The sequence below is a fragment of the Oryctolagus cuniculus genome, chromosome 2, assembly GCF_964237555.1.
Source record: "Oryctolagus cuniculus chromosome 2, mOryCun1.1, whole genome shotgun sequence".
NCBI lineage: Eukaryota > Metazoa > Chordata > Mammalia > Lagomorpha > Leporidae > Oryctolagus > Oryctolagus cuniculus.
The window spans coordinates 111,149,214-111,163,896 of NC_091433.1; the positions used below are offsets into that span (position 1 = coordinate 111,149,214).

Below are 14,683 nucleotides of genomic sequence, written 5' to 3' on the forward strand. Positions count from 1 at the left end.
CTGGCGTCCCCCCAAGGGCGCCTGTGCCTGAGCTCCCTTCATTGACACAGGAGGTGGAGGTAGATGGGATGCCCTGGGACTAACCGGGTGAAGGTCACAGCATATTGCCCCTCCCAGGCCGCGGCAGCCTGGGCACTGGGCGGGGGGGAGAGTTCCAGTGGTGCAGGTCAAAGGCCACCTGCCGACCTGCCTCCTTCCTGCCCTCTCCCCGTCCCCCAACCCCAACTCGACACACACACACCTGCCACTCCGACATCCACTTGGCCAAGAGCAGCACAGCTCTCCCAGGACCGGGTGTGAAGCTCTTCTGACAACCGGCTGCTGGGGAGGAGAGGGGAGGGGCAGCTCTGAAAGGCACCCCACCCCCCTACCCGGCACCCACAGGAAGGATGCTGCTGGGCTGCAAAGGGTCCCCTGTGGCCCTGCTGGACCAGGCACAGGGAAGACCCCCGGAACTCACTGACAACAGATACCCAGGTCAGGCCTGGCCCCCTCACTGCCCTCTTCCCTCTAGGCACCTGCAGCTGTGTCAGCCCAGCACAGCAGCCACACCAGGGTGGGGTCAGGGGCAGAGGGCAGCGGGCAGCACCAGGGCAGACCAACCCAGACTTCCCGGCCAGCTTCGGCCCCTGGGGAGTGTTGCCAACAGCCACCTGGAGGCCCCGGGCTCCTGCGGCTCAGCTCAGTGTTGGGGTCATAGCAAACGCACAGCCCTGTCCTGCTACTCACGTGCCCAGGGCAAGTCCCTGAGCTACCCAGAGCCTCGGATCCACACCTGCACCAGGAAGAAGGCGCAGGATACATGGCAAAACCCCCTCAGGAGGCCAGTGGAGGCTCCGGGGCTGCTCTTGGGTGTGATGGTGGCCCCTCGTCTCTCGTGCCCACTATGGCCAAGGGCCACACCTCAGGCTGGGCAGAAGCACACTCGTGTCTTTTTATTGCATTTTTCCAGAGGCAGCCTGGATGCCCCAGCTGCTGCCCGGCTCCTTGGACCCTCACCCCATCCCCATGCCCACCTCTGCTGCTCTGGGGCCGCCAGCTGTGGGCTGCCAACTCCGTGCCAGCCCCCTGGTCTTGCGCCACTTCGCTGAGCCCAAGTCAGCTTTCCCAGTGTCTCCCTGGCTGCCAGCGTCCCGCCAGCCCAGAGCGCTCAGGGCAGGCCAGCAGGGGGTGCTCAGCGCAGCCCGGGGGCTCTGACCTACAGCTTGGTGTTGAGGTGGAAGAAGTGGGGCGCAGCGTAGGTGGCCACGGGAGGCACAGGCCAGGCAGCCGGAGCCGGGCCCAGTCTGTGGCGGAGAGCACCGTCTAGGGCTGCAGGCGGAAAAGGCATCAGGCCAGCAGCCATGGGAGAGGGGCCCGCCGCGGCCAGGAAGTGGGCTGGGAAGGCCGGGATGACCAGGGGGCTGAAGGGCAGGGCGAGCTGGCCCTTCACGGGGTCTGGGGCGCAGGCAAAGCTGAGCGGGCAGCGCAGCGCGGCGCCCCTGTAGGCCTCCGGGGGCGCAGGCCCTAGGGCCGGGCCCAGCAGGCAGGAGACGGCCACGCCCCCAGTGGGCTTGGCCCCTCCCTCTTTGGCGTCCGCCTCGTTCAGGAACGGAGACACTGCCCGCAGTTTCTTGCCAGCGCGGGCAAAGCCCTCGTCCTCCAGGCTGCGCTTGCTGCCAAGGCCTGGGCTGCTGCGCGGGGCAGGCGGGGGCGCGGGGCTCTCTGCGGGTGCCTTGGCCATGGGGGACACCCAGCAGGCTTTGGGCTTGGGGTAGAAGCTGCCCCTTGCGGAGCCGCCTCTGTGGAACGCCGAAGGCCGGCTGGCATCCCCGCCCCACATCGGCCGAGGCTCTCTGGCCGGCGGCCCCTCCTCTTGGCCGGAAGGCCCCAGCAGCACCCCGGGATCCTTGAGGCTGGCGAAGAAGTCTTTGGGATGCTGGCTGACGGGCTTCAGCACCTCGGCGGGGTAGGCGTGGAAACAGCCCGTGACCACCGGGCCCGCCTGCGCCTCCTCCCTGGGGCTGCCTCCAGGGGCCTGCGGTCCCTCCTGCGGGCTCAGCCGATGGCCGGAGTTCTCAGGCGGCCTGCTCGGGCTCCGGGGACTCTCGGAGAGACGGAAGGCTGGGGCCCCCTGGGGCTCCCCGCTGGGGCCCCTAGCGCCGTGACGGCAGCCTTCCTCCTGGCACTGCAAGGCCCCCGCCTTGCTCACCTGGGCCAGGAGCTTCTTTTTGGCCAGCGGTGACATGATGCCATGTGTCCCTTTGCAGTAGAAGCTGGACAAGAGTCGCTTGTAGGCCTCAGGGCAGCTGCTGGCACCCACATAGGGCAGAGCGGGCCCTGAGGCTGGGCCCAGCTGTTCCGTGCTGTCCCTGGGAGGCTCCTGGATGGGGAAGCGTGCCAGCTCAGTGGCATCGGCCTTGGTCTTTCCTGGCATCACCTGCAAGAAAAACAAGCCATGCCTCAGGTCTGGGCATGGGCCATACTCGCCAGAAGCAGCAGGGTTTCATCGGGCCACCCAGGGGCCCCTGCTAGCCCTTGGAGCACCTGTGTGCAGTTTCCAGTGGGGCCCTGTTGCCTGAGAGGACAAGGCAGTGTTGAGACACAGGACTGGCAGGTTGGCTGCTGGCCGGACCCCAGACCCCACAGCACAACCCTTTGCAGGATACCTGGAGCCCCTCCAGGTCCTGCCCTCACACTGGGTTCCTGGTGTTCCAAGCAGGGAGCTATGCATCCCCTCCACTAGGGGGAGCTATAAGAGGCTGGGCACAGGGTGGCCCGTGTTGGCCAGGGGCTCACCTGGTCCACCTGCCTCTCTGCCACTGCCGCCGCTGCCGCCGCCTTCTTCGGCCTCTCTGGGGCCCTGTCACCGCCCCGCGACTCCTTGGCCACCTTGTACTGTTTCCTGGGCTCGGAGGAAGGCAGCGGCTTGTCATCCTCGCCTTTCAGATGTCTCACGTAAGGCAGGACCAGCCTGGGGAGGAGCCAGGGGTGTCCGCCGGGAGACCAGGGCCCCTGCCGGGCTTCCTCCAAGATCCCTGGCTGCCCCGCCGCCGCTTAGAGGAGCGTGCCCGCCCTGACCGCACACAGCCAACCTGGGGGCTTCCTCACCTTGCGCAGGAGGCTTTCGGCGCATGCGCACGCGACACCCTGCCCCGGGTGATGGGGAGAGGGGGACAGGCATATCCAGCCGCACAACCCCAAGGCGTGTCCAGCCCCGCCTCGCGCTCTGCCCGCACCAGGGGTCCCGCAGCAACCGCCCCCCGCCCCGGCGTACCTCTCGTAGTGGCGGCGCGTGCACGTGGCGGCGCTGGTGCTGCCCGGGCTGCCCCCCAGCTCGTCGTACACGTTCTTCCAGAGGCGGCGGCCAGTCACCTGCAGGGGCACCTTGTGAGGGTGCGGCGGATGCCCCCTGGCGGCGGGGCGCTCCGGGCGCGGGTCCCCCCCACCCTGGCTCACAGACAGGAGTGTGGCAGCTGCTTCTCCTGCCCCGGAAGGCGGGCTGGAGGGGTTCGCCTGGCACCCGTCCCTTCTCCCTCCCAGGGGCCACCCGGCTGCTGGCCCAAGCAACTGTCCGAGCACGGGAGGGCAGAGCAGATGGGCGAGAGAGGGGAACTAGCCTGGAGCAAAAGTCCCCGCAGCTACCAGGGACGGGATTTGGGATCCTGCCTCTTGCTCCCTCCTGGAGGCAGGGTCAGCTCTGCCCCGCGCACCCCCTTCCCCAGCCCCAGAGACACCGCACGGCGCCCGCGGCGCCTCCCTTACCAGCTCATACGCCCCCAGCTTCTCCACTGCCTTGTAGATCTTCCACAGGTTGACTGGAGGTTAGAGAGGGGCAAGCCGGTCAGTCTCCGCGGTCACCCCGGTCAGCACGCACCAGACCCAGGCTCCGCCATGGAGGGCAGGCTGCGCCCTGGGCACCGATGGCCGTGGCCAGCAAGGGTGGACATCCAGACCCCCCACTGTCAGCCCTGAGTCTGAAGGCTGCATTCTTTCTACTTGCAATCTCTGTGGGCTGGCAGCATCCCAGGTCACCCGGGAGTGGGGAGGCGCCTGCCTGCTTGGGTGGGGTCTCCTGCTGGGCCCCCCTCCCTGCCTGCACCCCAGGGACGCACTCTGCTTGAAGCCGAGATGGGGCACCCTCTCGATGGGCGTGTGTCGCTCCTTCATGAACTTGTAGAGGCTGACCAGGAAGGCCTGTTCCTCCTCCCGCTCCCCGCCTGTCTCAGGGGAGTCCTGGGGAAAGAACAGGAGGCATTGGGGTGGGGGGTGGCTGGGGACGTGCAGAGACCGCTGGCCGTGGGAGGAATCCGCTGTCTGGCCCCCAACCCCAGGCTGCTCTGGAGCACCCAGCCCGCTTCTGGCTCGGGCAGGCACAAGTGGCAGCTACGGTGTCTGGGGCCCCAGGACAGGGGCTGGAGGCCAGGACCTCCAGAGAGGCCTGGCAGCCCAGGGCAGCAGGCTGCCGCAGACACGGCCACTGCCTTCTCCCGGCCTCTCCAGGCCAGGATCGTTTCCTTAGCTTGCTCTTGACATGTCACACCTGACTGTGGGTTCCTGGAAGACAGGCCCAGCGCCCCCAGGCCCCTGTGGCAAAGCTGAAGGGGCGAAGGTACCCCGTGCTTCCTGGACTGGGGATGGCGGGAAGACGCCCCAGGGGAGTCACCCAACTCACCTCCAGTCCGACGGGGCTCTGGCTCCTGCTGTGTTCACCACAGGGCTTAGGGGACACAGGTGGGTCTAGGGGGTCCCCTTCCTCTGACTGCTTCCTTTTCCCTTTGACAGGGGGCGCTGCTAGGAGACAGGGAAGAGAGGAGAGGGGAGACAGAGAGAGAGCACATGAGATGCAGGCAGGAGGAACGATGGCCCAGGAGAGATCCCCACCCGCGACTGGCCAGGGGAGGGGTAGCTCCACGCCTGCCTCCTGCACGCGTCCTCTGCCCACTGTTCTTGGCTGCACGTGGGCTGTGTCCCAGCACCACACACACTCACAGGCTCACCTTGGCTGGGGCCCTCCTCTCCTCTCACCCCTGACTCCACCTGCTGTGCCCCTTTCCTGCGTCCCAGCCCTCTCCCCACATCTTTAAAGAAAACCCTAACCCACCCAGGGGTCCAGCTAGGGGAGGCTGGGGTCGGGCCATGGTGCTTGGAGAGAGGATCTGCAGCAGCTCAGCCCAAGTCAGAAAGCTGCCCCGTGGGGTTGGGGCTGCCTGGATGGTGGCTCCTCCAGGGACAATGCAGGCACGAATCCCAGTCTGGCTGTCCCCTGAGTTCTAACTGCCCCTAATTGGGCTCCATGCTCCCCCTACCTGCAGGGCTCCTGGGGACCCTTGATGTCTCTGCTGACAAGTCCCTTCTGCGGGGTGGCCTTTGCCAGCCCCAGCCGGGCACAGACCCCTGCCCTCCCCCATCCCCTCGGCTCCTGGAGAGCCGGCTGAGGCCGCCAAGCTCCCACGCACACGGTAGGTGCCAGGTAGGCTAGAACCCTGCGCGGAGGGTAGCAGGAGCCAGCGGCTCTGTCCTGCTGATGGTTGCAAAAACTCAACTACTGGAAACCGCCTGGGGCTACACTCAGCTGGCAGCAGATCTGAGACCAGGAAAACACCTCTTTCCACAACCTTTCTTCCTTTCTTTGTTAATCTAGCATGAACTGTCCCGTACTGCTCATTCCATCCAGCTCAGGACATTCTTGTTGCCGGGAACCTGTGAGACATCCCTCCACTCCAGCCGGGAAAAGGACAGGAACAGCAGCCCTGCACCGGCCCTGGCCGACCCTTGGGAGGCTGTCGGGGTACACGCTCCTGCCCTGCGGTCCTGGGCTGTCACGTCTGTTCTTCACTTAGTCCCAGAAGACACTAACGCCAAAGAGGTTGAGCTGCTAGTCTCCCCTGGGGAGCAGGACCCCACCCCAGGGCTGTCTGAGCAGTCCAGGGGCTGCTGAGACCATTGTGTGCAAACCTCAGGAGCTCCCATGGGCCCAATGAGACATGACAGCTGTTAAAGAGAAGGAGCCGGCCGGCGCCGCGGCTCACTAGGCTAATCCTCTGCCTAGCGGCGCTGGCACACCGGGTTCTAGTCCCGGTCGGGGCGCTGGATTCTGTCCCGGTTGCCCCTCTTCCAGGCCAGCTCTCTGCTGTGGCCAGGGAGTGCAGTGGAGGATGGCCCAAGTGCTTGGGCCCTGCACCCCATGGGAGACCAGGAGAAGCACCTGGCTCCTGCCTTCGGATCAGCGCGGTGCACCGGCCGCGGCAGCCATTGGAGGGTGAACCAACGGCAAAGGAAGACCTTTCTCTCTCTCTCTCTCTCACTGTCCACTCTGCCTGTCAAAAAAAAAAAAAAAAAAAAAAAAAGAAGAAGAAGAAGGAGCCACAGGCCACCCTCTGGGGCTGGCTTCTGACCATTTGTGACTCGGCCAGCCTCCAGAAACCCCGGGTGCAACTGACCCACCACACTTAGCGACCTTTCCAACCAAGTCTTCAGGCGTCTTTGCCTGAAGACTTCTGTGAAATGGGAGGCCCTGGAGTCTTGGTGAACTGCGAAATCCTGAGGTCTTCCGTTTGCCAGAGCACTCTCCCTGCCAGCTCTCCTTTGCCTGCCCGCCTGCTTTGCACGCTCTTCTTCCCTTCCCTCCGGCTGCCCCAGAGCCCCAGCATCCAAGGGCTCCCTCCATCAGGTCCCGAGTGGGACCAGGCTCACTGCAGCCCTCCTGCAAACCTGCCGGCAAGCTGCTGCCTCTTCAGCTTCCGAAAAATAAGTTGGTTGGACCAAGGCCCATTAGGATCACCCAAGGGTGGCCAGGCTGAGGGCCCGGAAGCTCTCTGGTCCCTTGCACTCTCAGGCACACCTCCTGGAGTCAGGCACTTGGGTTACCTAGAAAGGAGGTCACCCATCGGAGCTGTTTAACCCCAGATGGGAAAGGGACCAGAGCCTGTGCCCACAGCCACAAAGGGAGGCACTCTCTCTCGTTCTCTCTCTCTCCCGGAGTCCCCAGATGAACTCAGCCTCCATTGTCCCCTGGCCAGGACTAAAGCTCTCTACCCTGCATGGCCTCTGCACTGCAGGCCTTCGGCCCACTGTCACAGTGTGTGGCGAGGGGGGTCCGCCCCTCCTCCTGGCTGCCCTCTGTCCTGTCCCTGGCTGCCCCGATCTCTCCCTGCCCCCATCACTTATACGAACAGACTTCAAAAAGTTCATGGAAGGTGAGATTCAAAGACAAATTTACATCGGAACAAAAACAACCCACTTTGAAACTTACTAGGTTTTTCAGAATACACATTTTTCATGAATTCTTTGAAACGCCCAGATTCCAAAGCATTTTTTACAACAAAAAAATTTATGTTTCAATTCCATTTGCCATGAATATTTTAACGTGCCCCATCCTTTAGGGCTCCAGATAATTCCAGTGCCAATCATAATCCCATAAAAAAAATCAAATATTGAAATCCCCAAAGCTTAAACTTAAAGTCACAGTCCCCAAAAGACTAAAATCCCAAAGGTTGGAATCCCGAAAGTCAAATTTCCTTTTTAGTGTTCTTTCTTTTTTCTCTTTTTCAAGTGTTTCCCCACTATTTTAAATGGCCACATTAGTTTTGCGCATTCACTGTGCTATGTGTTTTGTCTTTGCATGGTGCCCACTACTGATGGTGCAAAAGGTAGAAAGACAGAGTTCTAATATGTTTTATGCATTTTTTTTTTGGCAAAGTTGTCTCCGTGAAGCATTATCATAACAGTGGCTTTGTGTGTGAGCATCATAAAATCAGGCAAAAATCGTGAACCTCCGGGCAGATGTTTGGCTTGGGACACCCGCATCCCATATCAGAGGGGCTGAGTTCAGGTCCTGGATCCACTTACAATCCAGCTCCCTGCTAACGGACACCCCGGGAGGCAGGAAGCGATGGCTGAAGTACCTGGGTCCCTGCACCAACCTGGGAAACCTGATTGAAATCCTGGCTGCTGGCTTTGGCCCGGCCCCACCCTAGCTGTTATAGACATCTGGAGGAAGTGAACCAGCAGACGGAAGATCTCTCTCTCTCTCCCTCTCTCTTTCTACCTTTCAATTAAAATAAATAAATAACTTTAGAATTTGGTAAAGCATCCTCAATAAATAATTTCCTTCTACATCTGCCTTTGGAAAATTTCTTGGGATTTCAGCTCTTTGGGCATCTGCCTATATGGTGTGGGCCCATGGAAATTTGTGTTTGTTTTTTAAAGCTTGATTTATTTGAAAGGTATGGTGACGGAGAGAGACAGACAGAGAGATCTTCCATCTGCTGGTTTACTCTCCAGATGCCTGCTACATGGCCAAAGCCAGAAGCCAGGAACTCCATCCAGACCTCCTCACCACTTGTGCCCTCTGGACGCATTGGCAGGGAGCTGGACTGGAAGTGGAGAAGCCAGGACGCGATCCCAGGCACTGTGGCATGGGACGTGGGTGTCCCACGCAGTGGCCAAACTCGCTGCGCCACAGTGGCCATCCCACATTGCAGGTCTGGATGGCTCATGTCAAGGACTTGCAAATACCTACAGTTAGAAAGCTGGGTGGCCGGCGCCGCGGCTCACTAGGCTAATCCTCCGCCTAGCGGCGCCGGCACACCGGGTTCTAGTCCCGGTCGGGGCGCCGGATTCTGTCCCGGTTGCCCCTCTTCCAGGCCAGCTCTCTGCTGTGGCCAGGGAGTGCAGTGGAGGATGGCCCAGGTGCTTGGGCCCTGCACCCCATGGGAGACCAGGAAAAGCACCTGGCTCCTGGCTCCTGCCATCGGATCAGCGCGGTGCGCCGGCCGCAGCGCGCCGGCCGCGGCGGCCATTGGAGGGTGAACCAACGGCAAAAGGAAGACCTTTCTCTCTCTCTCTCTCTCTCTCTCTCTCACTGTCCACTCTGCCTGTAAAAAAAATAAAAAAATAAAATAAAATAAAAAAAAAAAAAAAAAAGAAAGCTGGGTGCACGCAATCACCACCATAGTAATGTGTGCTTTACACTTTGCACCATTTTTTTCTTACATGTAAAAAATAATTATTGAGAGAGCTACTGGTTCACTCCCCAAATGCCAGGACTGAGCCAAGAACCAGGAACTCAATCCAGGCCTCCCACCTGGGTGGCAGGAACCCCACTGTTGGAACCACCCCCGGGTCTGCACTAGCAGGAAGCTGGAGTCAGGATTCAGAGCCGGGTGTGGAACCCAGATGGTCTGATGTGGTACACAGGTGTCTGTAATCACGAAGTTAAATACCTACCCCAGGTTCCACTTTTTAACCTTTATCTTTGTGAATATGGTTTATCTGCCATTTAAAAAACCAGGCAACTGTCGCAAGTATACATGTTTATGCTTACAAAAATATTATTGTATTGCCTTTGTTACTGCATAAAGTGGTCCATGAAGGGTTCTGTCATTTTTATGTTTCTCAAATAAACTTGCTCTAAAAATATATAAATAAACATCATTAAAATTTTTTTGTAGAACTATATTTTCAGGATTTTGACTTTAAGAAATTTAGACCTTAGGGATTTTGATTGTGGAGATTTCCATATTTGGAATTGTGTCTGTCTGTTAGGATAGTGGCCTAAACCCTAGGGAAATCCTCATTTGTAAAAAGGGGTCTACCAGGGCTGGCACTATGGCATAGCAGGTAAAGCCACTGCCTGCAGTGCTAGCCTCCCATATGGGCGCCAGTTCACATCCCGGCTGCTCCAATGCTGATCCAGCTCTCTGCTGTGGCCTGGGAGTGCAGTGGAGGATGACCCAAGTCCTTGGGCCCTGCACCCGCATGGGAGACCCAGAAGAAGCTCCTGGCTCCTGGCTTCGGATCAGCGCAGCTCCGGCCGTTGGAGGCATCTGGGGAGTGAACCAGCAGATGGAAGACCTCTCTCTGCCTCTGCCTCTCTGTAACTCTTTCAAACAAATAAAATAAATCTTAAAAAAAAAAAAGTGGTGGGGTCTACCACAAAAAATAAGCTTGAAACAGGCTGCCACGGATATGAGGTGAGCCTTCCGGCTGTCTGGCTCCCAGCTCTCGCACCGCTTGACTTAGGGCTCAAGTGGCAGGGCTGGGGCCCTCTCCGGGTTCTGCAGGCAAGGGGAGGGGCTGATGGAGCTGGCGACCCCAGTCTACCCCCCCACCCTGCCCGCCCCACACACACCTTGCCCCACCTGGCTGTTGCTTGGCACTGAGTTACTGTGTCTTCCAGTCTGTGGGTCGGAATCCCTTCCTGCACGCTGCCTGAGATGTCCTACCTGTGAGGACCAGTTTTACGAGACAAAGTCTCTGCTCCCTGCTGGAAAATCATTCAGACACAGGCTTCCCTAACCCTGCAACAGCGCCGACGCCAAAGGCGAGGACAGGCCCATCGCTGGCTCTGACATCCCTGGGATCTACTCTGGTGGAATGCATGGACAGGGGTCCACTGCGAGGTTCTGGCCCCTTGGTGAGGTAGCCCCAGTGACTGGAAGTGTGACCTACACACGTCTCAGTGCTCACGGGGACAGAGCTGACTTTCTGCTCTGTTGCACTGTGGAAGGCTGGGGTCCACGCACACTGTTCCCATGCTGTGGCTTTGTGAACTGTTCAGAGGAAACTCTCCATCATTACCCTTCTTGTTCAACTATGCCAGCTGAACTTTTTTGTCATATTCTCTTTAAAAAAAAAAATGCCACTCAGGTTCTGATCGATTGTGTGTACATTTAGAAAAATACTTGGAGGGGGCTGGAGCTGTGGCGTAGCAGGTAAAGCCACCGCCTACAGTGCCAGCACTCCATATGGGTGCTGGTTCGAGTCCCTGCTGCTCCACTTCCCATCCAACTCTCTGCTATGGCCCAGGGAAGCAGTGGAAGATGGCCCAAGTGCTTGGGCCCCTGCACCCACATGGGAAGACTGGGAAGAAGCTCCTGGATCCTGGCTTCAGATCGGCGCATATCCAACCATTGCAGCTATTTGGGGAGTGAACCAGCAGATGGAAGACCTCTCTCTCTCTCTCTCTCTCTCTGCCTTTCAAAGAAATAAATAAACCTTTTACAAAAAAGAAAAATACTTGGAGAAGAGATGGCAGCTGTCTTTTAGGGCCACCTGCCCCGAGGAGTCAGGTCTCCTCTGCAACCTCAGAGGCTCCTTCTTCAAGCCCCTGTGCAGCTCACAGACGGGCTTAGCCAGCCCCTGGGCATCAGCCGTCAGACCTCACGCCATGGACCCCCTGCGATTCTCTCCTTTCGCCACTAGGAAGAGGCCCAAGGGGGCTGGGCGTCTGGGCCAGAAGAGGAGGTCTCCCCGCCCCCCAGGCAGTGAGTGGGCGTGGCTACGGGCTCTGGGCCGAGGATGGCCCCAGGTCCTCCTCGTGTTATGAATCTTAATCTCTGTTCAGCTTCACGGCTTGTGCCTGAATCCAGCTCAACCCCTGGACCCTAAAACCACAGCAGTGGGGAGGTCCGTTTGGGACCCCCGGATGTGCCTGAAAGTCATCTGGGTCTCAGGCCGCTCTCAGCTTTGCTGTGCACGCCACCTGATCCAACAGCTCCCAGACTCAACCCCGCCCCCACCCCCGCCACCCGCCCCGCACTCTGGCTGGCCTCGGGGCGGGCACCTTGCCCCGTAGCCTTCCTGAATCTTCCCAGCCACCCAGGGGCTGTTATTCCCTCTTTAACAGATGTCGCACCCGAGCCCACGTTCAGGAACCTGCCTAAGGTCACACAGCCCACCAGTGTTAGGGCTGCAATTCAGCACGAGAGCCCTCTGCTCCAAGACACCCTAAGATCTAGGGTTGTTTTGGCTTCTTTTTTGGGGGGATCGCCGAGACCCCAAGTTCCTAGCTCAGAGGGCAGAAACTTGCCCTCTGTCCCCAAGTGGATCTGCATCACGTCACCATTACTCTGCCAACAAGAGCTGGTCTGTGTCGACTGCTAAGTGAGCCAAGTGGTGGGACGCGAGGCGGCAGGCTGCAGCCAGGGCGAGACCTCCACCCCCACCCGCCTCGGGCCCAGCTGCCCTGGCCCAGGAGGTCCCCACCATTGCATAGGAGGTGTCCTCTTCACAGACTCGAGGAAGGAAGAACTGCTGATACCTACTGAGATTTCTCTAACAAACCGCTTGCTGAAAGAGCCGGGGGCCGGCCCCTGGCCAGGGCTCAGCCTGCCTGGGAGGAAGGTGAAGGCAGCAGGGCGGGGCGGAGGGTTCCCAGAGGAGGAGCTTAGCTGGGGTAAGAAGGTGGGTACAGGGCATGGGGCAGTCGGTGGCCTAGGAGCCTGCCCTCTGTCCACCCTGCCAGACAACAGCTGGGATCCAGTGAGAGTGGGGCAGGAGGGGGATTCAGTGAGGCCCTAGCACCACACAGCTGCAACTTGAACCAGTCACTACTTTTGTATCTCGGTCTCCCCATCTGTGCGCTGGGTGCGCTACGCTCAATGGGCCAAGGTTCTAAGCAGAAGAAAGCGAGAAAAGAGGCTTCGCCACAAACCACAGCCCAGCCTGCACGCACACACCCCTGGGCGAGACTGACGCCTGCTGTCCTGCCCGCTGCCCACCTCGGCAGGTGCTCCTGAAACCTCGGCCTGTGCCCAAGGTACCCCTGATGCCCAGGCAAGAAGTGTGACACACCCCTTGCCCTCCCCCTCTCTCTGGCCCGCCCCACTTACCCCCTCGGCGTGCTGGGAAGGAAGTGCCACTTCCTTTCATGAAAAGTCACGGACTGGGAACACTGCGTCAGTTATGACAATAATGGTAACAGCGGCCTCAATAACAACCAGCAGACACGGCCCCACCCCCACCCCCCGCCCGAGGTTGCTGGCTTTGGTTTCTTAGAGCTGGAGCCGAAACAAAGACAGCCTTGGAAGCGGCCCATCCACCCCGTGGCTGGGAGCCGGCTGCCTGGCGGTTGCCACTCGAACCTTGCTCCAGGGCAGAGTTTGGAGCCAGTGCTGCGGATGGACGAGCTGCACGTGGGACTCCTGACGATGGAGGGCACAGCATCCGCCACAGCCCAGCCCCCTCAACACCTCCGCTCACAGCGGGAAAGGGACAGGGTTTGGGGGCAGCTGGGGCCAAGAGCCTTGAGAGGGTACAGACAGATGGGGGTGTTGCCTGGGGCGGAAGCACCAAGTAGGGGGCTCCCTGGCCCTCTCTAATTAGCTCTGGAGTGTCCTTAAGGAACTGAGTCCAGGACAGAGTGGCCCCACTGCCCTCCCTGCCCACAGTAGCAGCTCCCACCCTGACTTGTTTCCTAGGTGTCCGTCCCATCCATGGAGAAAGGTGTTAAGTGACCTGTCCGAAATGGCACCGCGTGGGCAAACGGGAGCTAAGGAGGAGAGGGGAGGGCTCTTGGAGGCCTCCCACTGCCAGACCCACGCTGGTCTCCCGGCCTCAGTTCCTTCTCCGCCCTAGCGCTACCTGCAGTCACAAGGAACCCCCCCCCCCCACACACACACCCATTCGTGGATTGGCTCCCAGCAGGGCAGCTCGCTTGGAAGCAACAAGCACCTGTTACACTCCCCCAGGGTCCCGCAGACCCCTCCTTGCCGGCACCAGCAACGGTGGGCCAGGAGCTCTCAGGGGTCTGCGCCCGCGGGGAGGAGGGCGGCGAGCCCTAGACCATGCGGAGGCGCCCGGGTTGCGCCCGACTCCGGCTGAGCGCAAAGCGGAGCCCGTCTCCTTCCCTGCGCGCCGGCCCTCTCCGCCCCTCTGGCTCCCCGCCGCCACCCCCTTCCCTTCTGGAGACCCAAGGGAAGAGAAGAGGAGACAGAGGCGCTGGGGAGGGAGCCCGGAGTCCACACGGGCGGTGGCAGCACGCCCCTCCGCCACTGATCTTCCCAGCGCGCTCGAGCGAGTTCTTGAAAACCCGCGCGGCCACTTTCAGGAACCGGCGGCCGCCCAGGGCGCGCCTTTCTCGGCGGCGCGGGCGGTTCTGAGAACCGCCGGCCGGCGCGGGGGCGGGGGCCGCGACGGCGCTGCTGACAGCTGTCACAACAAATGAGCGGACCCGCTCGAGATTGAAACCGCAGCAGGAAGTGGGGCGGCAGAACCCTCCGGGGTTGGTACATCTCGGCCCTGGGACGGCGGCAGGAGTTTCGAGATCAACGCCCGGGAAGCCCCCCGGCCGCCAAAACTTTTAGTCTTTCCCTTGCCCGAAGAGCGCGCGTAGGCACCCCCGGCCTCCCACATGCCGCGACGGGCTTGGGGACGCCGGCGCCCGGACGGCGCTCGCTATCCCGCGCCCTCGGCCCCGCAGCCGCCCCGGGCCCCGCTGCGCCCCTCCAGAGCCACACCAGCGGCCACGAGAGCCGGCGTCCTCCCCCGCGGGGCCGCCGAGCCCCGGGCCGACCGGGTCGCAGGGCCGCTTACCCATGGCAGGGCGAGGTCCCGCGGCGCCCGCTCGGGACCCTCTCCGCGCGCGCGGCTCTCCGCACCCCGAGCTCCTGCTAGACTGCCCGCGGAGCCGCTCGCCCGCCGCCTCCCCGCAGCCACGCCCCGCTAGGGCACCGCCTCCGCCCCACTCTGAGCTCCCATTGGCGGGTCCAGTTTTTTAGCCACGGGCAGGGGCCACCCCCTGTACCCGAAGATCTCTGGGAGTTGTAGTGCGCACCTCCCTCTTCCCGGGGTAACGACCAGGACACCAGGAATGGACTAGACGCCTCACCCAGGGAAGCTGAGGCAGGAAACCAAGAATCATTGCTACCTTGTGCCTTGGTTTTCCTCTAAGCAAAACTAGAGTCTTGGAAAACCCTTG

General features: G+C 60.9%; 1 protein-coding gene across 3 annotated transcripts; it reads right to left on the reverse strand.

Moving 5' to 3' along the window:
- Positions 1–910: 910 nt before the first annotated feature.
- ARID5A (AT-rich interaction domain 5A) lies at positions 911–14,438 on the reverse strand. Of its 3 annotated transcripts, none has more exons than XM_051836001.2 (7): positions 14,299–14,438; positions 4,655–4,770; positions 4,095–4,215; positions 3,745–3,797; positions 3,257–3,354; positions 2,779–2,953; positions 911–2,419 (listed from the first exon to the last, which is right to left on the reverse strand). In XM_051836001.2, the coding sequence occupies exons 1-7, from the start codon at positions 14,300–14,302 to the stop codon at positions 1,199–1,201; spliced, it is 1,788 nt and encodes a 595-aa protein (XP_051691961.1). In that variant the 5' UTR covers positions 14,303–14,438; the 3' UTR covers positions 911–1,198. The 3 variants fall into 3 exon arrangements, with proteins under 3 accessions (XP_051691961.1, XP_051691966.1, XP_051691956.1); XM_051836006.2 differs by having other exon boundaries at positions 2,779–2,884; positions 4,655–4,773; XM_051835996.2 differs by having other exon boundaries at positions 4,655–4,773.
- Between the last annotated feature and the right edge of the window lie 245 nt (positions 14,439–14,683).

Bases quoted from the DNA above. Each gene is read 5' to 3' on its own strand.
- ARID5A (XM_051835996.2), bottom strand. The intron at 4,216-4,654 runs GTGAGTTGGGTG...TTCTTTCCCCAG, and splicing joins AGAGCCCCGTCGGACTGGAG to GACTCCCCTGAGACAGGCGG. The intron at 2,954-3,256 runs GTACGCCGGGGC...GCTCCTCCCCAG, and splicing joins ACGCGCCGCCACTACGAGAG to GCTGGTCCTGCCTTACGTGA.